This window comes from Microcaecilia unicolor, chromosome 9 (assembly GCF_901765095.1).
Source record: "Microcaecilia unicolor chromosome 9, aMicUni1.1, whole genome shotgun sequence".
Classification (NCBI taxonomy): domain Eukaryota; kingdom Metazoa; phylum Chordata; class Amphibia; order Gymnophiona; family Siphonopidae; genus Microcaecilia; species Microcaecilia unicolor.
This window is the reverse complement of record NC_044039.1, coordinates 145,527,300-145,551,877: the sequence shown is the minus strand read 5'-3', so window position 1 is coordinate 145,551,877 and position 24,578 is coordinate 145,527,300. Positions and strand designations below refer to the sequence as shown.

At 48.3% G+C, this 24,578-nt stretch overlaps 1 protein-coding gene across 1 annotated transcript in view; it reads left to right on the top strand.

The window, feature by feature from the left end:
* The window catches only part of NUSAP1 (nucleolar and spindle associated protein 1), a 268,127-nt gene that overhangs the window by 101,472 nt on the left and 142,077 nt on the right, over positions 1–24,578 (top strand). The window contains 1 exon segment of the mRNA XM_030214927.1: positions 9,950–10,062. Coding sequence (XP_030070787.1) covers positions 9,950–10,062 — 113 coding nt within the window.

The following is a 24,578-nucleotide window of genomic DNA, read 5'->3' as shown; positions in this document are numbered from 1 at the left end:
TAGTCACCTGCCCAATTCACTTGGTATGATCTTTTTTGTAGAAAGTCTTCAGACCAAGACAGAACACAACTCGAAATGCCTGTTACACTTAGTAGAGGAAGCAACAGATCATGGTCTGAGATCAAACACAAATAATATTGTGACATCATCACTTGACGACCTAATGCCAGTTGCATTCTTATAACCGATAATAATGCTCCCACTAAGGTTTCTGTACTAAAGCCTTTCCGAAAGGCTGATTATCTGATAAGATGTTGTGAGTCTGTAGAAAATTGCTCAATTGAGTAGCAACAATGCTTTCAATATTCTTAGAGGAATGCTAGTGAATGGCCTGAAATTCAAAGATTCAGAACAGCCTATAGAAGAATCTTTAGATATAGAGATTTAAAACAATTTGTCCCAATAATCTGGGAACAAACCTTGTTGGAATTGTTCTGATAATACTGTAGTTAACTAGATGATAAATGGCGATGTTGCTGATGAGTGTGTGAAGGACAAACATCTAAAGGACAGTATGATTTTGAGAAATTCGTTAATAATATGAAACTAGTAGCTTGTGTTGTAGAGAAACGATCCCAAATTGATCTGTAGGGAAGATGAAATATCAAATTCAAGAGATAATGTAACTTCAAAGGGGTCTTCTGTATCTGTATTTATCATCATATTATCCCTCAATTTTAAAATTTTTGATTGATAAAAATCAGCTAAATTTATAGGTAGTAATGGGTCTTCATTGAAAGATTATGAAGTAAACAAGGATTTTACCTAAGTGATATGAAAAAATATTTAAAACTTTGCTAAGATCTGTGCTTTCCTCACCAATCTGATGGGAATAATATTCCTTCTTTGTAGAGGATAACTGGATCTTCTAAGCATCGACTGATTCTTTCTAAACCAGCTTCAAATCAACATCTTGACTCTTCCTCCATTGATGATGTTCAAGTCGCCTGCATTCTCTTTTCATACTAAGTAATGATTCATTGACCCATAGATTAATCTTTTTCTTAGAAAAAGGACATAAGGTCAGTGGGCAGTTTGATTTAAATATTCCACTACCAAAAACTCTAGTTGTAGTTGTCATCTGCATCTAAATTTAGCAACAAAGGGGGGGATACACCTTTCCAGAATGAGTCTGGGAGAATTCTGCCTCTAGATAAAGGAAAATTGGTTTCTTGCTATTGAATTCTTTTCTCATCCTCCAATTGAGAATAAATTCTAGTGAAGTCATTAATTAAATCTACTGTAGCAGCATTTATTTTTCAAAAGGGCTACTACGACAAAATTAGGAAAATGGTTAAAAAGAAGCTAAAAGTTTTAGCTGCAAAGGTTAGAACTTTAAAGCAAGCATGGACTTAATGCTTGGACTTTAACAATGCAGCGGTTAGAGTATCTGGGTTTAAAAAAGGTTTGGACAAAATCCTGGAGGAAAAGTCTATAGTCTGCTATTGAGACAGACATGGGAAGCAACTGCTTGCCCTGGGACTTACAGTATGGAGTGTTGCCATGATTTGGGTTTCTGCCAGGTAATTGTGACCTGGCTTGGCCACTGTTTGGAAAACAGGATACTGGGCTAGATGGACCATTGGTCTGACCCAGTATGGCTACTCTTTTATGTTTATTTTGGAAACCCAGAACAGATGTATTCCACATATTAAGAAAAAGGTGGAAAGAAGATCAAATGATTGCCAGCATAGTTAAAAGATGAAGTGAAAGAGGCTATTACACCCAAAAGAACATCCTTCAAAGAATGGGTAAAGGATCCAAATGAAGAAAATGAGAAGCAACATAAGCACTGTCAAACTAGATAAAAAGCATTGGTAAAGAAGGCTAAAAGAGGATATGATAAACTTGCGATGGAGACAAAAACTCACAGTAACACCTATTTCAGGTGCATAGGAAGTAGAAAACCTGTGAGGTAATCTGTGGGGCCATTAGATCATGAAGGACCAAAAGGGGCACTCGGGGAGGAGAAGGCCCATAGCAGAGAGATTGAATGAATTCTTTGCTTTGCTTTGGTTTTTACAGAAGAAGATGTAAGAGATCTACCTGTACTGGAAATGTTTTTCAAGGGTGATGATGCAGAGGAACTGAAAAATCTCGGTGAACTTGGAAGATGTATTGAACCAAATGTACAAGTTAGAGGGATAAATTACCTGGACCAGATTGTTTACATACCAGGGTACTGAAAGAACTCAAATGTGAAATTACTGATCTGATAGTGATCTGTAACATGTAGTTAAAATCATTCTCCGAGGACAAGCAGGCTGCTTGTTCTCACTGATGGGTGACGTCCACGGCAGCCCCTCCAATCGGAATCTTCACTAGCAAAGGCCTTTGCTAGTCCTCCCGCCCGAAACCGGCTCGTGCCGGCCAGTCTTCTTTTGTCCGCGCTCGGTACGGTCGTGTTACGCCGTTCGCGCCCCTTAAGTCGACCTCGCGCGTCTCTTTTTGACTTTCGCGTTTAAAAAAAAAAAAAAAAAAAAAAAGGATTTCGGAAGAGGACCTTTTCGGTCTTTTTCCTTTTCCGCTATTTCCCGTTTTTGCCCCGGTAAGTTTTCTTTCGTCTTCGGGGTAGGCCCTCTTCAGGCCTCGGGTCGAATTTTTTTCTCCCCCTCTTTTTGGTGCCTGCCGCAATTACGAGTTTTGATTTCGCCGGCGCGATTTTTCCGCCCATGTCATCGAAGTCTCCCAGCGCCTTCAAGAAGTGCACCCAGTGCGCCCGGGTAATCTCGCTCACTGACAGGCACGCGTCGTGTCTTCAGTGTCTGGGGGCTGGGCACCGCCCGCAGGCCTGTAGTCTGTGCGCCCTTTTATAAAAGCGAACTCAGGTAGCGAGATTGGCCCAGTGGAACGTTTTGTTCTCGGTCTCTTCGTCAGCATCGGCACCGGGAGTATCGAGTGCATCGACGTCGACAGCGTCTAGACCTTCGTCCTCGGCCGTGAGTGCATCTGAGTCATCGGAAGGCTGCGTTGGCATCGGTGGTACCGGGACCTCCACTTCTGCTGATGTCGTCGGACGGTGGTGCTTTGACTGGAGTGCAGGTGAGGGCTGTCCATTCCCCTGCTGGTGGCGGTGAGCCTTCGGGTGGTACCCTGAGGGCTCCTGCGGTACAGCCCCCCCGAAACCGACCTTCTTCGGCCTCTGCCCCGAGGAAGCGACGGCTGGATTCTACGTCTTCCTCGTCGGTGCCGGGAAGCTCCGGTGACATGCTTCGTCCCAAGAAGTCGAAGAAGCATCGACACCGGTCCCCTTCCCGTATCGGCACCGAGAGCTCTGGGTCGCCGAGGGAGTTGGCACCCAGTAGGCATCGGCACCGAGAGGACCGCTCACCCTCTGTTCAGGAGGTGTCGATGCGCTCCACTATGGACAGCCCGGAACAGCCTCCACGCCCGGAACAGACTCTGACATCGACACCTGCATCGGCTTCCACGTCTTTCTCCACAGCCGCTCTGCACGAGAGTCTCCGGGCCGTTCTTCCAGAGATTCTGGGAGAGCTGTTGCGCCCTTCCCCTCCGGTACCGGGGGTGCTTGCGCCACCGGTACCGTCGAGTGAGGCGCCGGCTGGCCCCTTGCCCGGGATGAGGTCTCCGACATCGGTGCCGCGTGCGGTACCGACTGCGGTCGCCTCCCAGGAAGGCTCCCCGACGACGTCGGCGGAGGGAGCTTCGCCGGTGCGGGCGAGGGAGTCTACCTCTCGACGCTCCCACCGTGGCCGTGGTTCCATGGAGTCGAGCCGGGCACGGCTTCAGACACAGGTCCGTGAACTTGTGTCTGATACCGAAGGTGAGGCCTCGTGGGAAGAGGAGGAGGACATCAGATATTTCTCTGACGAGGAGTCTGAGGGTCTTCCTTCTGATCCCTTTCCCTCCCCTGAAAGGCAGCTTTCTCCTCCCGAGAGTCTGTCTTTTGCGGCCTTTGTCCGGGAGATGTCTACGGCCATCCCCTTCCCGGTGGTTGTGGAGGACGAGCCCAGGGCTGAAATGTTTGAGCTCCTGGACTATCCTTCTCCACCTAAGGAAGCGTCCACAGTACCCATGCATCATGTCCTCAAAAAGACATTGCTGGCGAACTGGACCAAGCCACTAAGTAATCCCCACATTCCCAAGAAGATCGAGTCCCAGTACCGGATCCATGGGGACCCAGAGCTGATGCGCACTCAGTTGCCTCACGACTCTGGAGTTGTGGATTTGGCCCTAAAGAAGGCTAAGAGTTCTAGGGAGCATGCTTCGGCGCCCCCGGGCAAGGACTCTAGAACCTTAGACTCCTTTGGGAGGAAGGCCTACCATTCTTCAATGCTCGTGGCCAAAATCCAGTCCTACCAGCTCTACACGAGCAACCACATGCGGAACAATGTGCGGCAGTTGGCGGGCTTGGTGGACAAGCTCCCTCCTGAGCAAGCCAAGCCATTTCAGGAAGTGGTCAGGCAGCTGAAGGTGTGCAGAAAATTCCTGGCCAGAGGGGTGTATGACACCTTTGATGTTGCGTCCAGGGCCGCTGCTCAAGGTGTGGTGATGCGCAGATTCTCATGGCTGCGTGCCTCCAACCTGGAGAATAGGATCCAGCAGCGGATTGCGGACTCACCTGTTCCAGGCTTCAGGCCCACGGCAGACTGGCATTGGATGCCTTCCTCCTGGACTGGGGGGAGGGTCTGCTGTATGCTTATCCTCCCATACCTCTGGTGGGGAAGACTTTGTTGAAACTCAAGCAAGACCGAGGCACCATGATTCTGATTGCTCCTTTTTGGCCGCGTCAGATCTGGTTCCCTCTTCTTCTGGAGTTGTCCTCCGAAGTACCGTGGAGATTGGAGTGTTTTCCGACCCTCATCACACAGGACGAAGGGGCGCTTCTGCATCCCAACCTCCGGTCTCTGGCTCTCACGGCCTGGATGTTGAGAGCGTAGACTTTGCCTCTTTGGGTCTGTCCGAGGGTGTCTCCCGCATCTTGCTTGCTTCCAGGAAATATTCCACTAAGAGGAGTTACTTCTTTCTATGGAGGAGGTTTGCTGTCTGGTATGACAGCAAGGCCCTAGATCCTCGCTCTTGTCCTACACAGACCCTGCTTGAATACCTTCTGCACTTGTCTGAGTCTGGTCTCAAGACCAACTCTGTAAGGGTCCACCTTAGTGCAATCAGTGCATACCATTACCGTGTGGAAGGTAAGCCGATCTCAGGACAGCCTTTAGTTGTTCGCTTCATGAGAGGTTTGCTTTTGTCAAAGCCCCCTGTCAAGCCTCCTACAGTGTCATGGGATCTCAATGTCGTTCTCACCCAACTGATGAAACCTTCTTTTGAGCCACTGAACTCCTGCCATCTGAAGTACTTGACCTGGAAGGTCATTTTCTTGGTGGCAGTTACTTCAGCTCGTAGAGTCAGTGAGCTTCAGGCCCTGGTAGCCCAGGCCCCTTACACCAAATTTCATCATAACAGAGTAGTCCTCCGCACTCACCCTAAGTTCTTGCCAAAGGTTGTGTCGGAGTTCCATCTGAACCAGTCAATTGTCTTGCCAACATTCTTTCCCCGTCCTCATTCCTGCCCTGCTGAACGTCAGCTGCACACATTGGACTGCAAGAGAGCATTGGCCTTCTATCTGGAGCAGACACAGCCCAACAGACAGTCCGCCCAATTGTTTGTTTCTTTTGATCCCAACAGGAGGGGAGTGGCTGTGGGGAAACGCACCATATCCAATTGGCTAGCAGATTGCATTTCCTTCACTTACGCCCAGGCTGGGCTGGCTCTTGAGGGTCATGTCACGGCTCATAATGTTAGAGCCATGGCAGCGTCGGTAGCCCACTTGAAGTCAGCCACTATTGAAGAGATTTGCAAAGCTGCGACGTGGTCATCTGTCCACACATTCACATCTCATTACTGCCTGCAGCAGGATACCCGACGCGACAGTCGGTTCGGGCAGTCAGTGCTTCAGAATCTGTTCGGGGTTTAGAATCCAACTCCACCCCCCTAGGCCCATGTTTTTTCTGTTCCAGGCTACACTCTCAGTTAGTTGGATAAATTGTTAGGTCAATCTCAGTTATGTCCTCGCCGTTGCGAGGCCCAATTGACCATGTTTGTTGTTTTGAGTGAGCCTGGGGGCTAGGGATACCCCATCAGGGAGAACAAGCAGCCTGCTTGTCCTCGGAGAAAGCGAATGCTACATACCTGTAGAAGGTATTCTCCGAGGACAGCAGGCTGATTGTTCTCACAAACCCGCCCGCCTCCCCTTTTGGAGTTGTGTCTTCCCTTCTGTTTGTCTTGAGACTGGCCGGCACGAGCCGGTTTCGGGCGGGAAGACGGCCGCGCATGGGCGGTGCGCATGGGTGCGCAAGGACTAGCAAAGGCCTTTGTTAGTGAAGATTCCGATTGGAGGGGCTGCCGTGGACGTCACCCATCAATGAGAACGATCAGCCTGCTGTCCTCGGAGAATACCTTCTACAGGTATGTAGCATTCGCTTTATTCATGGGCCTAGGTATGCCCTGATGACTGGGTTGGGAATGGCTAGTTTATAGTGATGATAATAACCATAATTAGACACCTGGCCATTAAGTAATATATCAGTTTTCTTTCTGATTTCAGCAAGCTTCTGTTTAGTCAGAGCATTCAAACTGGCCAAATGAGTATGGCGCAGTGAGCAAAGCTCTCTGGAGAGTCTCAACAGCTCTGCCTCTCTCTCCTTACACACCCTCTTAGTGTAGGCTATAATATCACTCCTCATGACTGCTTTAGATGCCTTCTAGTAGGTGGTAGAGAAAATATCTGAGGTGGCAGTGGTTTGCTGATAAAGCAACCACTTGTCTCTTAAATAGGCCTGGAACTTCAGATCACTGTACAGAGAGATAAGAAATTTCCATCTTGTGTCTGTTGGGTCCGATACAGAAGAAAGTGTTAGCAAGACCGGAGAATGATCTGTCAGCAGAGGAACCAGAATCTGAACAACAACCATCCAAGACAGCAAAAATCTGGCAACCAAAAAATAATCAAGTGTAGCATACACTTGGTAAGGATTAGAATAAAAAGTGTAATCCCTCTCCTGGGGATACAGTAGGCGTCATATGTCCAGGACCCCCAACTGGTTCATCAGAAAGTTTAACCCCCTTACCATCATAACCTTTCTGTCTCACCCTGGAAGGATTACAGTCTTGAGGATTAGCTATAATTTAAATCCTCCCCCCCCCCCCAAGTAATAATTGGTATTCCGAAAGGGCCAGCATGGATGCCGCTAACTTGAAGAAAAATTTGTGACAATAGACATTGGGTGCATAGATATTGCAAAAAGAATTTGAGCCCAGATCTCCCCTGCCATAATGACCCACATTTAAGCTAACCAATTTCAGACTAACCGTTGGAAAAATAAATAAGATAGGTCCCTCCCCAGGAAAAACCAAACCATAGAGCAACTGTGAACCATAATGAAACCAAGAACTACCCCCCCCCCCCCCCAGGTCCAATACCAAAGAACCGGGCTCTGCAAGCTCTCCCTCTATACCCCCTATCATCCAAAGCAGCAAACATATCCTCCAACCACCCACATCCCCACCCCCTTCCCAATAAGGCCCATACAGCCAACATCTTAACCTTCAGCTGTTCCCAATCCCTGGGATAAAGCCCAAGCAGTAGGAAAAGGAAAAAAAGAAGAAAAAAACCCCCAAACACTCTCCTAGAGGGCTCTGTCACCACTTAGGGAGATATTTAGTATAGAGGAGCCTAGAAAAAGGAACTTGAAAAGAGAATCTAGTGAGAGAGAATCTTGAGAGAAAGAAGCCCCCCCCCCCCCCACCCAGAACACGGGCAGTTAAAGCATACAAACAATAATTAGGGCTTCATGCGGAGAAGAGGAAGAACAAAAAAGAAACAGAAATAATTGGAGGAACTAAAAAAAAAAAAAGAATAGAGGTCCATAGTTAACATCACCCCTTCCCACTGCACAAGCCAGAAACCAACACCCCTGATGTTTGCAATGCTCCTCACACTTGTAGGCAGGTGTCTGCTGGTATAAGAAACAATGAGCACCAGAAAGCAAAAACCCTTCCTGTCCAATACCAAAAGTCCAAACAGTGGAGGCCACAGAGTAACTCCCATGGGCTGTGATATCAAAACAATCCTCGAATCCATCTCAAGCATACTAATCATTCAAACAGAACTCCAATGCATATCTGAGCTGCTATCAAACATGTGCAAGCTTGTGGTCTAGGCTTGGTCCAGATTATGGCTGGAGCCCAGGGGACTTCCTGCAGAGCGAACTGCCTTGCGGATCCAATGCATTAAGATCTAAGAATAAGGTCACCACTCCTTTTCCAACAAGGATGGGTGCCTGGTCATTGTGCCATATTTTCAGTTTCACGGGATAAGTCAAGGCAAAACGCATACCCTGGTGGTACAGTGATGAGCAAGTAGGCACCAGTTCCTTCCTTTGAAGTTCTACCCTTGTCAAATAGTCGTTAAACAGAAGAAGTTTGTGATTATCATAATCCAAACGATCCAAGTTTCGGTATTCCCTCAAAGTAGCCTCCTCTGACCAGTTAAGGAAGCGTGTAATGGTAGTTCGGGGTGTAGTGTCCGAATCTCTTTGCTTGCCGATTCTGTGGGCCCTCTTGCAGTCATTGGAAGAGGCTGTGCAATCCAGGCTCAAGATGAGCAGGAAGCCAGGTGTTGAAGAATTTATAGAGCTTAAAATCATACACTGTCTTTGGCATTCCCACAACTCTCGGATTATTTCTTCCTGTCCTATTTTCCTGTTCTTCCAAAATGTTGCGCAGCTCCACTGTCTTTCTGCAGGGCTCCCAACTGGTCAGACGTGTGCAGTACTTCATTCTCCCGCTCTGAAACTCTCTGTGCTACCTTCTTGAGCCTGAGAATCAAATTTTTCATTGATCTCATTGACCACTGACTGCAGCCTGTTAAGACGGTCCTCCAGTTCTGCTGTTACCATCCTCGAACTCTTTGGCCCACTCATTTGCCGCCATGGTGACTATCGCAGTGTTCTCTGTCATTTTGGATCAGCGGAGTTGCATTTTCTCCGGGGAGTTTTGTGGAATTCTGTGGGCATGCTGCAGAGTAGCTGCTCTGGATGAAGGCAGTCATTTTCCTGAGTCCTTCCTATACTCCTCCGATGTTATTTTTTAATCAAAATTCCTGTCTGGCAAATTTTTACAGCAGATTATAGCAGGTCCTCCTCTGAGCCCAGGTCCTCTGCTGCTTGCTGGAAGGCAGGCAGGCAGGCATGTGACTCCCTCAGCAGATTTGTTCTATTCAGCATTACAGTCCTTCGGAATTTATTTGGGGTTTGGAATCCAGCTCCCATAGGGCCTTTGTTTTTGTGTTCCAGGCAGTCTAAGAGAAATATTATTTAAAAAAAAAAGAGAGAGAGAGAGAAATTAATAATTCTGTTATGCCTTGCTTGTTGCAGGTCTTATTTCCTGTATAACTTCAGCCTTACTGGTAGCTAGGGATTCCCATCGGTGGATTTTTCATCCTACTTACTGTCCTATCAATGGCATTCCTTTCCAACTTTTGAATAGTTAATTTGTAAACCACACTATGATGTCTACAGTAAGGGTGGTATATGGAAGTGTAATAAGCCATGAATGAGGGCAAAGAGCTGCATATATCAAGAAAAGAAAAATGCATGTGTTTGATTTGTATTACTGATTTAGAGCCTTGTTCACTTAGCTCAGTGATTCCTAAAGTTTTTACTATGGCGGAATTTCTAAAATATTTTTTCATACACAGAGGAGTCCTCAATTTATGTAAATATATATGTACGTTCGTACAAACAGATTTCTACAATCTAATATCGAGGAACCCTAGGGTTCTGAGGAGCCAACTTTGGGAATCACTGACGACTATTTTTCCATAGACACTGAATGGAAGAATAACCCAAGTGAATAAGGCCCTTCATTTTTCCTTCAGCGTGCAGATAGATTTTGGTTTTTCTTTCTTTTACATTTTAATACACAGATTTCAAGAAGTTGCATGAGGCTCATTTTAAGAGAATGGAGTCAATTGACAAGTACATGGAAAGGAAACAAAGGCGTTTTGATGCAATTGGCAGTTCTATTCGAGAAGTGAAGGTATGAATGTAGAGGGCAAAGATACAAGATGCATTTTTATTCTTCAGCATTAACAGTGACATTCTTTAACAGCATTGTTTCCGTTGGTGGTTGCTTTTAATTTTATGAAAAAGAAATTATGTTGCCTTGCTACCAGTAGGAAATGGGCAATGAGTTGGGGGAATTTATACTAAAGAAATATGTAGTAGAGACTGCTCAACTCTACTGGATACTTGAATATGTATTTCTTGACTGTGACTAGTACGCTCAAGTATATCTGTTTGAGATATATAGATGTTTTGTTTAAATCTGTTTATTGAATTCAGAGAACTAACGAAGAACTGTAACAAAGTCCATCCTTGAAACTACTGGTGATGAGACGCAGGCAACTCAGAGCATCAAACAAATATGAATAATTGCTCTGAATTAGTAATTAGAAAATCCCCCCTCCCCTCCCCCAAAAGCTTCCTCCTTCCCCCTAACACTGAACTCCTCCACCCCCCTTACCATTACCATACCAAGACACTTTTACGTAACATAGTCTTCAATGACAATTCAGAGATTAATAATAGAATTCTGGCTCTGGGGGTTAGTGTCCCAAAATGGGGCCCAGCTGGCTTGAAAAGGGGCTGAAGCCCTTTTGAGATATCCAGTATCTGGAGATGTTCTAGGCGAAGATCCTGCATCATCAAAGCTCTCCATTGTTGTACAGTATGTCCAGAAGGACTGCACCAATTCTGCAATATTGCCTTGAAGCAAAGAGTGCTAGATGTTTTAGAAAATGATTTTTTCCTTTTCAGGCTTTGGATTCCAGTGAATAGGCCCCAAATCGTAGAAGTGTCCCAAAGTTTAGCAAAGTTTTGATGAAGAGTATGCCAGAAAGTCTGAATAACCGGGCATGTTCCAAACATATGATCTAAATGCGTCTCTTGGACTTTGACATTTAGGGCAGTGCTTGGAAGGGATTATGCCCGCCTTGTATACTCGATTGGGCACAACATATAGGCGTAATGCAAATTTATGCAAAGTTCCTTTGTGGGTAACACTCAGAGTATGCCCTGCTATTGCGGATATAATCTTGCATCTGATCTCCAGTGAGGGAAAGATTTAGTTCTGCATTCCTTTGTCAAGCCAGCTTAACATAGTCAATATCAGTTAACGAGTCTAGGTGTTGCCTGTGATGGAATCTCAGCGGGGACCATAAGTTGGGCTCCCAAGGTGAAGTGTCCATTATTGAGTCTTGGATATCATCTGTCAAGTCAGTCCAACATAGAGAGAGGACATAATGTCGAGCTTGCATATGTGGAAAAATGTCCGAGGGAGGCAAGTGACTGTCCTTCCGTAAAGACTTTGGTCGACACCTCGAGATCTACCAATTGAAGTAAGTACAGCATCCCTTGTTGCTTCCAACGTGTAAAAGGACACCTTCTCTGTCCCGGCGTGAAATCAGGGTTGTCACACAAGGCAAGAAATGGAGTCGTTCTAGCTGAAAAGGCCAAATGCCTACAGATCCGCTTCCAGATCTCCCTGGCTGCTTTTAAGATGGGGTGCCTTTTGTACAATCGTCCAGGCAGGGTGGACAGTCCGTGTAAGATGCTAGTGAAATAAATTCTTGAAATTAGTCCCATCTCCAGGCATGTGTTAGAAAAATAACATGTTCTGTTCAGAACAGATGTTTAAATTTAATGAGACTTTATTTAATTTTATTTAATCTTTAATTGGTTTTTAAATTTCACAATTTTAGTTTAGGGTGGATTACAGTACATTAAAAATACATAAAAAATGAGATATGGAGGGTCACGTGACGCCATGAACAGGAGCGGCTGCTGAAACTCCCGCTCCTTCCAGCTTACCCGCTAAACCCTCAAAAACTGGGGAACAGCTCGTAGCGAACCACCAAATCCACACCTACAGCTCAGGAACTTACGGTGAAGAATTTAAGTTGGCCAAAATGACGCAAAACCTTATGGCGGCGAAGAGTCTCCGTAGAGACAAAGAAAAGACGCGAGGCGGTGAGGAGAAAATGGCGGCTCCGCCGAGCCCGCCCGCGCACACTGTGAGTTCGGTGTGGGTGGCGGAGGTGGTAGCGGAGGTGACGAGCGCCATGGAGCCGCTGTTAGATAAGCGTCTGGGGCCCATCGACAATAAATTATCTCTGGTCCAGGAAAATTTGGGACAGATAAACAAGGAGCTGGCGGACTTCCAGCAGCGACATGGGGCCCTGGAGGATAAAGTGCAAAAAATAGAGGAAGAAAATAAGAAACTCAGAACCCAAGTGGAGGCCTACGAAGAGAAGCTGGAAGACCTTGAGAACAGGTCTCGTAGAAACAATCTGAGATTCGTGGGGTTGCCTGAGGCTATAGACACTACTAACCTAAGAGTTTTTATAGAAACCTGGTTATCAGAACAGCTGCAGCTCCCGGAGGATCTCGGTGCCATTCAGGTGGAAAGAGCGCATCGGGTGGGACCCAAGCACTCAGACAATGCGAGGCCGTGAGTGGTGATCTGCCGTTTATTGAATTTCGCACATAAAGAGGCTATATTGCAGGCCTTGAGGAAGGACCGGGAGCTGCGCTATGGAAACAAAAAAGTGCTCTGCTTTCAGGACTACTCTGCGGCAGTGGCGATGCACCGAAGGAAGTTTTCCCCGATTTGTACGAAGTTGTTTGAAAAGAAGATTAGATTCGCCTTACAATATCCGGTGAAACTGCGAGTAACTTACCAGGCGGAGACAAAGACCTTCACTGCCGTGGAACAAGCGCAGGCCTTTGAGTTCTCTAGAGGAGCACTGATCGTGAAGGCGCCTTGGGATTCATAAATGACCTATGGAGGAGTGATGGAGGCACTACAGCCTTACAGGGCATGGATTCCAAATTGTTTCTGTTAGAAGTTGGATTACTATTGACTGTTTTAGAAGCAGTACATTGCATGTTAACTGTTGGTTTCAGTATGCAGGCTTAGCAGTTGCTCATACAGTAAAAGGGAGAGTGCAGTTGCACCACTGAATAAAGTACACCCACCATATGTTCGTCCCCGGGGGGAGTTAGCATGGAAACTGAGAGACCTGAGGTGACTACAAATGGGCCTCGCCAAAGAGAATGGACTATTGCTCGGACTGAGATAGCTGGTGGAGCCGCGGGACTTTCGAGGTACCCGGAGGAAGTGGTTGCTGCCCTACAGAAAAGTGGAGATCTGCTGAGGACTCAGATGCAGAGGTTTCGATGTTAATAAGTTATTAATATATAGGTTATGTGAGCAATTTTCTATCTTCTTATGTTGCTGTTATAATTGTAGGGGAATCTCAGGGTTGGGCGGTTGAGGTGGTAATGGTTTATAGGAGGGTGAGGGGGTAAGGGGCGTGATATGTGATGGTCCCGTTTTGGGGCTGGGGGAGTTTAAAAGGGGGGTTTGGGTTAGTGGGGGGGGGGGGAGGGTGGTTGTGGGGGGGGGGGGTTAGAGGCTGGGGGGATGTAGGGACCTGGAGGTTTCGTTTAATAAGGTTTTGGAAAGAAGGTAGATGGAGCATGTTAGAAAAGGGAGGGGGTGGTGGCTGGGACACCCCTCTTCAAAGCAAGAGTGGTATAGATCTCAAGGACTGGTATCTTACGAGAACTGGGATCCCTGAAAGTTGTGACGTGGAATGTAGGAGGGATCACGTCTCCCATTAAGCGTACTAAAATACTACAACACTTGCAAAGACACAAAGTAGACATAGCCCTGTTGCAGGAAACCCACTTATCAGCTGTGGAACATGCGAAACTGCGTACCTGGTGGGTGGGGGAGTGCGTCTCTGCAGAGGCTCGGGGGAAAAAAGGAGGGGTTGCCATCTTGTTCAGAAAGGGGATTGTAGACAAATTGGAAGTACGATTCACTGACCCGGGAGGAAGGTTTTTGATCTGTGAGGCTACCATAAACCGTCAAACAGTGCTGTTTGGGAATGTATATGCCCCGAACCACTATGATCGGAAGTTTTATAGGATGATTACTTTAAGATTGTTAAGACATAACCCTTTGCCCATAATACTGGGTGGGGATTTCAACACAGTGATGGATCCTTTGATGGATAGTACAGGGGCCAGGAGGCAGATTCTCGGCCAGGAGAATAGGGGGCTGCCTAATCTCTGTCGGCAGATGGGGCTGGTGGATGTTTGGCAGACCCTTGACCCGCAGGGGAGGGATTACATGCACTTATCCCGTGTGCATGGAACGCAAGCGCGAATTGATTATTTGCTGATTTCGGAGCAGCTTTTTGGCTCAGTGATGAGCTCGGTTATAGGCGCCACTGTGATCTCGGATCACGCCTGGGTGGAAATGTGCTGGCCACCCGGGGGGGGGGGGGGGGGGGAACAGAGAGGACATGGTAGATGGGCGTTCCCAGTGGAGCTCTATCGGGACCCAGCTTTTAAGGCATCCATACACCAAAGTTGGCGAGATTATAAATTACATAATGGAATACACGCTGATGATCCAATTCTCTACTGGGAGACAGCCAAGGCAGTGCTCCGTGGAGAAATCATCAGCTATATGTTACATAAACGTAAGGCCCGACTTAAGGAAATATTACGATTAAGTCAGCTAGTGTGCAAGGCTCGGAGATGTTATGGTCGCCAGCCTTCCCTAGAGAATAAACAACATTTACTGTCCCTGCAAACGGCATTAAATGAAATCCTTCACGAAAAACCGCTGTGAGATCACAGAATTACTACAAGTATCAGCTTTATAAGCACGGCAACAAAGGGGGGGGGCGTCTGATGGCACGGTTGATCGCGGCTAAGCAAGGGAAAGCTAGGGTTCTCACCATGAAGAGAGGGCAAGATACAAGAGTCTCTACGGATCAAGAAATTAGTGAGATCTTCTATAACTATTATAAAGGGCTATATGGAATCCCGCAGGACTAGGGTTTGTCGGGGGACATGTATTTAGAGCAGTTACAGCTGCCAAGTCTATCTCCACAAGATGAGCAGAAGCTCAACAATCCTATTACATCAGAGGAGGTGCTGCTGGCCATTAATCAAAGTCAGCTGTTTAAAGCACCGGGGGGTGGACGGTTACAGGGCGGAATTTTACAAAATAATGGGGGAAGAGATAATAGATCCTTTAACTGCAATGTTCAACACTTTAATAGATCAAGAACAGGTGCCTCCAGATTTAAACACCGCCTGCATTATCGTAATCCCCAAGAAAGGAAAAGACCTGGAATTAGCTGCATCATATCGGCCTATTTCACTCCTAAATTTTGAGGTCAAACTAATGGCTAAGATCATGGCGAACAGATTAGCGAGGATTCTGCCGGAATTAATACATGATTCCCAAGTAGGGTTTGTAAAGGGACGGACGATCGCAAAAAACGTCCGTAGAGTGTTGACCTCCTTAGAAGCTAGCAGTAGAGGGAATAAACATTCTTTATTAATAAGCTTTGACGCGGAAAAAGCGTTTGATCAGGTCCATTGGGATTTTTTATACGCGGTCCTTCGGAACTACGGGTTCTTTGGTAGATTTCTGTCAGGGGTTAAAGCATTATACTCGAAACCGAGGGCCCGCATCTCGGTCAATGGGCTTGTAACACCAGACTTTGCCATAGGCAGGGGAACGCGACAAGGCTGCCCTCTATCGCCCCTATTATTTGTGCTAACGTTAGACCCCTTATTGAGAGACATAATGAGGCAGCCTGCAGTAGCCGGAATGAAGATAGGGAAAGAGGCATTTAAGGTGGCGGCTTTTGCCGATGATATTTTGGTTCATTTGACGAACCCGCAAGAATCTTTGGGTGCACTACTGGAGATCTTTTCCGAATATGGAGACTATGCGGGGCTCCGGTTGAATCTTGACAAGTCAGAGGCTTTAGCCTCATCAGAGGAGGTTTGGAGATGTTGGAGAGGTGAATTTCCTCTGAGAAGGGCGCAAACCTCTTTTAAGTATTTAGGAATCTTGTTGCCTAAGGATACCTCTCGTTTACACGAGCTAAATATTAATTGGTTGTTGGAGGAGACCGGAAGGTGTTACAAGGTTGGCTGGATCGGCCGTTATCACTGCTGGGTAGAATAAATCTCATAAAGATGGTACTATTTCCAAAGTGGCTTTATGTCTTGCAGACAATACCAATCTGGTTATATCAAAAGATCTTCAGAAATTCTATACACTAGCATCGAAATTTTGTTGGAGGGGTAGGAAACCACGGATTCGATTCTCCCACCTGATTGGCAGTTGGAGCCGCGGTGGGGTGGGAATGCCTGATCTAGCGCTATATAATCAGGCATGTCAGTTATGTCATCTGGGAGATTGGTACCTGGGTACACAGCGCTATACCCCTATAGTGCTGGAGAAGGCATATTTTGAACCTTATTGGCTTTTTTCATTGTTACATCATAAAACTGGTAATTTACCAGAGGGATTACGTAAAAGCGTGATGTTGCGACCACTCCGAGAGGTGTGGAGAAGGCTTGTACACCGGCTTGGAGGAGATCCGACAGTGACAGATCAGCTTACTATATGTGGGAATAGTGAGTTTTTACCTGGGATGTCGAGCCGACGTTTTGCTGACTGGGCGAGTCGGGGTGTTACATGTTTGGCACATCTGGTGGACGGAGATGGGCAGCCCCTCTCAGCTGTGGACTTGCTAAGTAAGGTGGGGGATTCCTGGGGTAATAGATTTTCCATAAGACAAGTACAACACTATGTGGCTTCACTGCCGGGGGCTTCCTTATCCGGTCAATTGGGGGGCAAGCTCCAAGAATTTTTCAACTCAGTGGGCGAGGGAGAGGTCGCTGTCTCCTTGCTCTGTAAGACATTAACTAGATGGCAACCCCCCAGAGACTATGGGCCCCCGAGGCGCGCGTGGGAAAGGGAGCTGGGCATGGAAGTAGAGTCTTGGAATATATCAAGGGCAGTGGCGCGCATTCCCCTGTTGGTATCGGATGCTCGATTGAGAGAATGTGCATACCGATGTATCCATAGGGGGTATGTGACAGCGACTCAATTAGCACACATGGGAGGGAACCGTAGTCCAAATTGTCTCAAGTGTGGAAAGAGTCCAGGTACGCTGCTGCATATGTTTTGGAGCTGTCCTGCATTGCAAAGATTTTGGACTCAGGTTCGAGGCTTTTGGGAAGGGCGACTTGGAATTAAGATTCTGGGAACTGTTCAACAATTAATCTTAGATCTTCCGGGGTCATTTAGAGGTCAGAATCGTTTTGCAGTAATGATGCTTCGCAAGATGTGTTTATTAGCTAGGAAGTGTATTTTACAGTATTGGACGGTTAAAGACCCTCCCGCATACTGGCACTGGAGGAATCAGTTGCTCCAGCTGGTTTCTTGGGAGGCTGGCGAGATTAGATCCTTGCAGAGAGAGAGAGAGAGAGTGGCGTTTTTGGCCCTCTGGGGTCCCTATTTACGCATCCTAAGCCCTAGAGGTCGGAGTCTACTTCTTAATGCAGGGTGAGCTTTAAATGCTGATTAGGTTCAGATCCTTCAGGTCTCGGGACGGGAGGGGGGATTAGTAGGGGGGGGGCTGTTGGGAGGAAGGGGTGAGAAGATTAGGACGGTGGGAGGGAGAGGGTGGGGGGTTGGGTAGGGGGGTTCTAGAAGGGCGGAAGGGGTCCTTGTTAATAGGAAGGATCATTTTTGTAATCACTAGAAATTTGATTTTCCATTTTGGTATAATTGATAATTGGTGATATTTTGTTACTTCCTCCATAAAAGTGTTGGGAATTATAATTTGATGACATAATGTAATTATAGGAACACTCCAGATGTATTTTGTGGATGCACTTTTGCTACCGCCAGATGGTTGTATAATGTTACTGTATTGTTTTGTCATCAATAAAAATCGTTGAAATATAAAAAATGAGATATGAGCATTAATTGCATATTCCTTAGTGTTCCTCCAGATTGGTTGAGTAGTAGATTATCCACACCTACCAGCAAGTGGAGACTGAGAATGCTTGACTTCTGAATGAGCCTATAACTAGCTTGTGCAGTTCCCAGACAGTATTTCTCTTCTCCTGCAGATGGTGGACATAGTAAGCCTGTGCAGTCTTGGATGGTTTGTAGGCCCAGGGGGGTTGCGGTTTCTTTCTTCTTTTTTTTTTTTTTTTTAAATTAAAAATGTCTTTCTTTTTCTCCCCCTCTGGGCGCTATACTCAGTTGAGCATTCTGGCTGGAAGAGGCTGAGGCCAGCAGGGGTTTCTTCTGCCAATGTTGGGCCCCCAGTAGACTCTGGATTTTATTTAGCTCTTGGGAAGTGTACTAGAGATTTTTGTATTCCTATTTCTGTTTTGGGTCTTGTATACATGGAATCTGGGCCTAGCTGTGTCTGAGAGGAGGGATGGGGGTTAGGATGTATCATACTGGGTATTGCTGGGAGTTTTCTTTTATACTTCCTCAGCAACCCTCCAGACCGGTCAAGACGCTTGGGTTATGCATGCCTACCAGCAGAGGGAGACTGAGAACACTAACTTCAAACTGAGTACATATAACCTGTGCTAGCCCTCTATCTCCAGTATTTTCTCAGTCTCAGCAGAGGGTAGACATGCAGCCTGTGCAGCTTGTCCGGTCTGGTAGGATTTTGTGAGACTAGTTTAATTTTCCTGATTTTCTAGGGATAAGTTGGTGTACAGTAATCCCTGTGCCTGGAACGCTGTAGTGTGCAAGGGGTTGGTAGGTCCGGTGGGGCCTACCATTGTCCCCTCTGGGGTGTCACACCCGGGTGGCCGGGTCCCTCCCCCGACTGGCTCTCCCGTTTTGGCCAGCGTTGTGCCTCGGCTGCAGTGTTAATCCTGCAGCCTTGAGTGCCTTTCAGATCTTAGCAGCAGGGCTCAAATAAAGTATATTGAAAAAAAAAAAAAACTTCTCGTGTGGAGAACTGCAGGAGCTGCACTCCGGTGTCTCCGGAGTTGTTCAGCCGGTCTGGGAGAGCTGAGTCAATAAGCAGGCGCCGTGAGTGTTGGTTTTTCTTTCTTTTAACTTCGCCGGTTGCAATCAGCTGTTTTTTGTTTAGGCGCGAGTATGTCAGGGAAGTTAATTCGTTGCCGGCTGTGTGCGCGTCGGGGTGTTGACGCGGCTGGCGGTCCCTGCCGGTTTTGTGGGGAGCCCAAGGCCCCATCACTCGCGCCACCGGTGCTAGCTGCGGAAGTTCCTTCTGCGGGATCGCAGGAGAGTGGGCCGGCTCAGGTGGGCGCTTCAGCGGCGGTCCCGATTTTGGCGGGAACCGCCGCCATCTTGGATTCGGGCCTTTTGAGCACTGAGGCGGTCGTGGGGCCGCAGCCTCTCCCGATTTCGAGTACCGCTGGGGGGGAGGCCTCGGGCAGCATGGGGTTCCCTCCAGAGTTTGTGTGGAGTCTGTTTCAGGCTTGGAAGGCGGGCCCATCGGGTGCGGAGTCCCTTAGTCCAAGATTGGGGGGGGCTACCGCTAAAAGACCTCGAGTGGAGTGCTCTGAAGATGTAGAGGTCTTTTCCCCTCCGGATTCTGAGGGTGATTTTAGCCCACTGGAAGAGGAGGAGGGGTCGGTTGCAGGGCAGGATGGGGACCTGTCTTTGCCTGGGGAAGACCCCTCTGTGGTTAGGATTTTTCACAGGGATGAATTATCTGACCTCATTGAGCAGGTGTCCGCCACTTTAAGGTTTGATCCTGCGGCGGCTCCCATTGGGGATGGGAAGCAGGTGGATCCTTTGGTTAAGGGGATCAGGCGGGTCTCTCGTTCTTTCCCTATGAATGCGGACTTGAGAGACATGATCACGCAGGAGTGGCATTCGCCGGAGGCTCAGTGTAAGGTGGCTCGGGCTATGACCAAGCTCTATCCTATTCCTCAGGAGGACAGAGAGTCTCTCAGGCCCCCGACGGTGGATGCCGTGGTGACGGCAGTGACTAAGGCTACGGCTATTCCAGTGGATGGGGGGGCCGCGTTGCGGGACCCTCAGGATAGGAAATTGGAGACCTTTCTAAAGCGGAGTTTTGATCTGTCTGCCTTGGCGCTACAAGCGTCTGTTTGTGGAGGTCTGGTGGCTCGGGCCTGTTTTCGCTGGGCGGAGAGGCTCCTGGATAGCCCGCAGGCTGATAGGGCTTCTCTTGTTCAAGAGCTGGCCAAGTTGGAGATGGGGTCGTCGTTCTTGGCGGATGCGCTGTACGATTTGTTGAGGGCCTCTGCTAAGAACATGACCTTTGCGGTGGCAGCTAGGCGGGCCCTGTGGTTGCGGGGCTGGGTGGCCGATGCCGCCTCCAAGACTAAACTTTGTTCCCTCCCTTTTAGGGGCTCTCTGCTCTTCGGGGAGGAATTGGATAAGTTGGTGAGGGGTCTTGGTGATGCTAAGGCCCCTCGGCTTTCTGAGCTTCGTCCCAAGGTGTCTAAGGGGCCAGCAGGGCGGGGGCGTTTTCAGGAGGCTAGACGTTATCGGCCCGGTAGGTCTTCTGGGGGGACTAGGGGTCGGTTTTTCCAGAGAACTCAGCCCTTTCGAGGTGGCCGTCGCGGGGGGCGAGGCTTCTCTTCGGGAGCGTCCGGTACGTCCCGTGTGTCTCAATGATGGTTTGGGGACCCAGCCTCTGGTTCGCGTGGGGGCTCGCTTGTGCTTGTTTTACCAGAGGTGGGTCCAGATTACGTCAGACCAGTGGGTCCTACAGATAGTGCGAGACGGGTACGCCCTAGAATTCGACAGTCCCCTCTCCGATTTCTTTCTCGTGTCTCCCTGTCATTCAAGATACAAGGCAAGAGCAGTACGGACCACTCTGTCGCGTCTAATCGGTTTAGGGGCGGTGGTACCTGTCCCCAGTTTAGAAAGCGGTACGGGCTGTTACTCCATTTACTTCGTGGTGCCCAAGAAGGAAGAGGGTGCCTTCCGGCCCATTTTAGACCTCAAGAAGGTCAATGCTGCTCTAAAGGTTCCCTCCTTTCGGATGGAGACATTGCGCTCAGTTATTGTAGCGGTGCAAGAAGGAGAGTTTCTGACGTCTCTAGACCTGACAGAGGCTTACTTACACATTCCCATTCTAGAGGCGCACCAGCGTTTTCTTCGCTTTGTGGTCTTAGGGAGACATTTTCAGTTTTGTGCGCTTCCTTTCGGTCTGGCGACTGCGCCTCGCACCTTCTCCAAGGTGATGGTGGTGGTGGCGGCGGCGCTGCGCTTGCAGGGCATTTTGGTTCATCCGTATCTGGACGACTGGTTGATTCGGGCCAAATCAAGGTCAGAGAGCGAGGAGGCCACCGGCCGTGTGGTGACCTTCTTGCAGTCGCTCGGTTGGGTGGTCAATCTGGCAAAGTGTCACCTGGTGCCTTCCCAGTCCCTGGAGTATCTGGGAGTTCGCTTCGACACGAAGAAGGGCCGGGTGTTTTTGACAGCTCCTCGCATTTCCAAGCTGCAGGGACAGATCCGTCTACTCCGAGCGCAGAGGGCGCCTTCGGCTCGGGCGTATCTTCAGGTGTTGGGGCTGATGGCAGCAACAATAGAGGTGGTTCCTTGGGCCAGGGCCCATATGAGAGACTTACAGAGAGCCTTGTTGTCTCGTTGGTCCCCTCAGTCTCAGGACCTGGAGGAGAGTTTCCCTCTGTCGGGGGTTGCCCGTCGCAGCCTTCGCTGGTGGCTCCACTCGCCGAATCTAGCGAAGGGCATGTCGCTGGACGCTCCCAATTGGACGGTGCTGACCACGGATGCGAGTCTCTCGGGCTGGGGAGCGCATTGCCTGGGTCAGGTAGCCCAGGGACGATGGACGTTGGAGGAAGCATCTTGGTCCATCAATCGCCTGGAGACTCGAGCAATTCGGTTGGCTCTTCGGTCCTTTCACAGCCTGTTAGAAGGCAAGGCAGTCAGGGTTCTTTCCGACAATGCCACGGCCGTCGCATATGTAAATCGGCAGGGGGGAACGAAGAGCCAAGCGTTAGCTGTGGAGGCAGCGGAGTTAATGTTGTGGGCAGAAGCTCATCTTCAGGGGCTCTCGGCGGGACACGTGGCAGGGGTGGACAACGTGAGCGCGGATTTTCTAAGCAGGCACACGTTAGATCCCGGGGAGTGGTCCCTCCATCCCTCAGTGTTCAATCGTCTGGTGTTGGAATGGGGTCGGCCGGTGCTGGATCTCATGGCATCGGCCGACAATGCTCAGGTCGCTCGCTTCTTCAGTCGTCGAAGGGATCCTCGGGCCGAGGGCATCGACGCGTTAGTGCTCCCGTGGCCGACTCAACAGTTGCTCTATGTATTTCCGCCGTGGCCGCTGGTGGGCCGCGTGGTGCAGCGGATCGGGCGCCATGCAGGTCTAGTGGTTCTGATTGCGCCCAATTGGCCTCGACGTCCGTGGTACGGAGACCTGGTTCGGTTATTAGTGCAGGCTCCGATTCCGTTGGGGCCCAGGGTGGGATTGGTTCAGGGGCCGATCGAGATGGCCGACCCTGCTCCATTCTCGCTTACGGCCTGGCTCTTGAGAGGCTCAGATTAAGGAAGAAAGGTTTTTCGGCCAGGGTAATTGATACCATGTTGCGCTCTCGTAAGAGGTCTACTTCTTTGGCTTATGTGCGGGTGTGGCGCATTTTTGAGAACTGGTGTCAAGAGCGGGATTATGTTCCTCTACGTGTTTCGGTCGCGGAAGTTTTGGAGTTCCTGCAGGACGGTCTTGACAGGGGGCTCTCGCTCTCCTCCCTGAAAGTACAGGTTTCAGCGTTGTCTTGTTTCCGGGGAAAGATTCAGGGGTTTTCCTTGGCGGCTTCGCCGGACGTGGGCCGGTTCTTGAAAGCTGTCAAGTTGCTTTGTCCGCCTCGTCGGCCGACGGTTCCGCCTTGGGATTTGAATTTGGTTTTGGAGGCTCTGGTAGGCCCTCCGTTTGAACCGTTGGCTTCCATCTCGTGTAAAGACCTTACTTTAAAGACAGTGTTTCTGGTGGCCATTACGTCGGCGCGTAGAATTTCGGAGCTACAGGCTTTGTCTTGTAGAGAGCCTTTTCTCTCCTTGGCTAAGGAGAAAGTGACTTTGCGGACAGTTCCTTCGTTTGTTCCTAAGGTGGTATCCTCCTTTCATGTAAATCAGGTGATCTCGTTACCAGTGTTGGGGGATAGGTCTGGTGATCTCTCTCAACGTCGTCTGGCTAAGTTGGATGTTCGACGCATCTTGCGGGCATATTTGAGCAGAACGCAGGACTTCCGAGCGTCGGATCGTTTGTTCATTTTGTTTGGAGGTCCCAGAAAGGGGGAAGCGGCTTCCAAGGCTACTCTGGCTAGATGGTTGAAGGAGACTATTGCCTCGGCGTATTTGTTGAAGCGTCAGGCAGTTCCCTCGGTACTGAAGGCACACTCTACTCGGGGGGTAGCCGCTTCTTGGGCGGAAAGTAGTTTTATTCCTCCGCAGGACATTTGTAAGGCGGCGGCGTGGTCGTCCATTCATTCTTTTGTAAAGCATTATAGGATTGATGTGCAGGCAAAAGAGGATGCTCGGTTTGGAGCGGCTGTGTTGTCTTCTGCTTTTCGTGGGTCCCACCCTTAATGTGTCTACTGCTTTGGTACTTCCCAAGCGTCTTGACCGGTCTGGAGGGTTGCTGAGGAAGGTGAAATTAGGCCTTACCTGCTAATTTTCTTTCCTCTAGACCCTCCAGACCGGTCAAGAGCCCGCCCTGTCTCTTATCAGAAGTATTTTTCAGCCGTGTCAATTATCAGAAGTATTTTTCAGTCGTGTCAATTATCAGAAGTATTTTGAGCCGTGTTCTGCTATGTCTGTTCATTTTATATTCAGTATGGTCGGAGAACTTTCTTTGACTCTAATATTCTGCAGAGTGGGACGTCTGGGCGTTTCATCTGTTTAAGCACACTGTTGGAGTTTAACTGTTAGTTTTCCAGGTACAGGGGTTTTATTAGTTTCAGAGTTACTGTTCCAGGGATTTGTTTCTCTGCTTTGCTAAGTGTATACTGGAGATAGAGGGCTAGCACAGGTTATATGTACTCAGTTTGAAGTTAGTGTTCTCAGTCTCCCTCTGCTGGTAGGCATGCATAACCCAAGCGTCTTGACCGGTCTGGAGGGTCTAGAGGAAAGAAAATTAGCAGGTAAGGCCTAATTTCACCTTATGCACTCTGATGTGCTTGCCTAACTTTGTTGTTCTTGCTATTTTTCATAATTAAAAGTTATTAAAAAAAAAAAAAAAAGAAACTGTGACTGTGGAGCATGATGCTGACAGGTGAACACAATAATAATGGGTGATTTTCAATTACTTCAATATTGACTGGGTATATGTAACATCAGGGCATGCTAAGGAGGTAAAATTCCTTGATGAAATTGAGGACTGCTTTATAGAGCAGCTGGTAAAGGAGCCAACAAGAGGAGGAAAAATTCTAGACCTAGTTCTTAGTGGAGTGCATGATCTAGGTCAGCAGGTAATAGTACTTGGCCTGCTAGATAACAGTGATCATATTATGATCAGATTTGATATCAGCTCTGGAGTAAGTACACACAGGAAATCCAATACGTTAGTATTTAATTTTCAAAAAAGGAGACTATGTTAAAATGAGAAGAACGATGTGAAAAGAAAATTAGAGAAGTGGATGGAAATGTCAATAATTTACATCAGGAGTGGATGC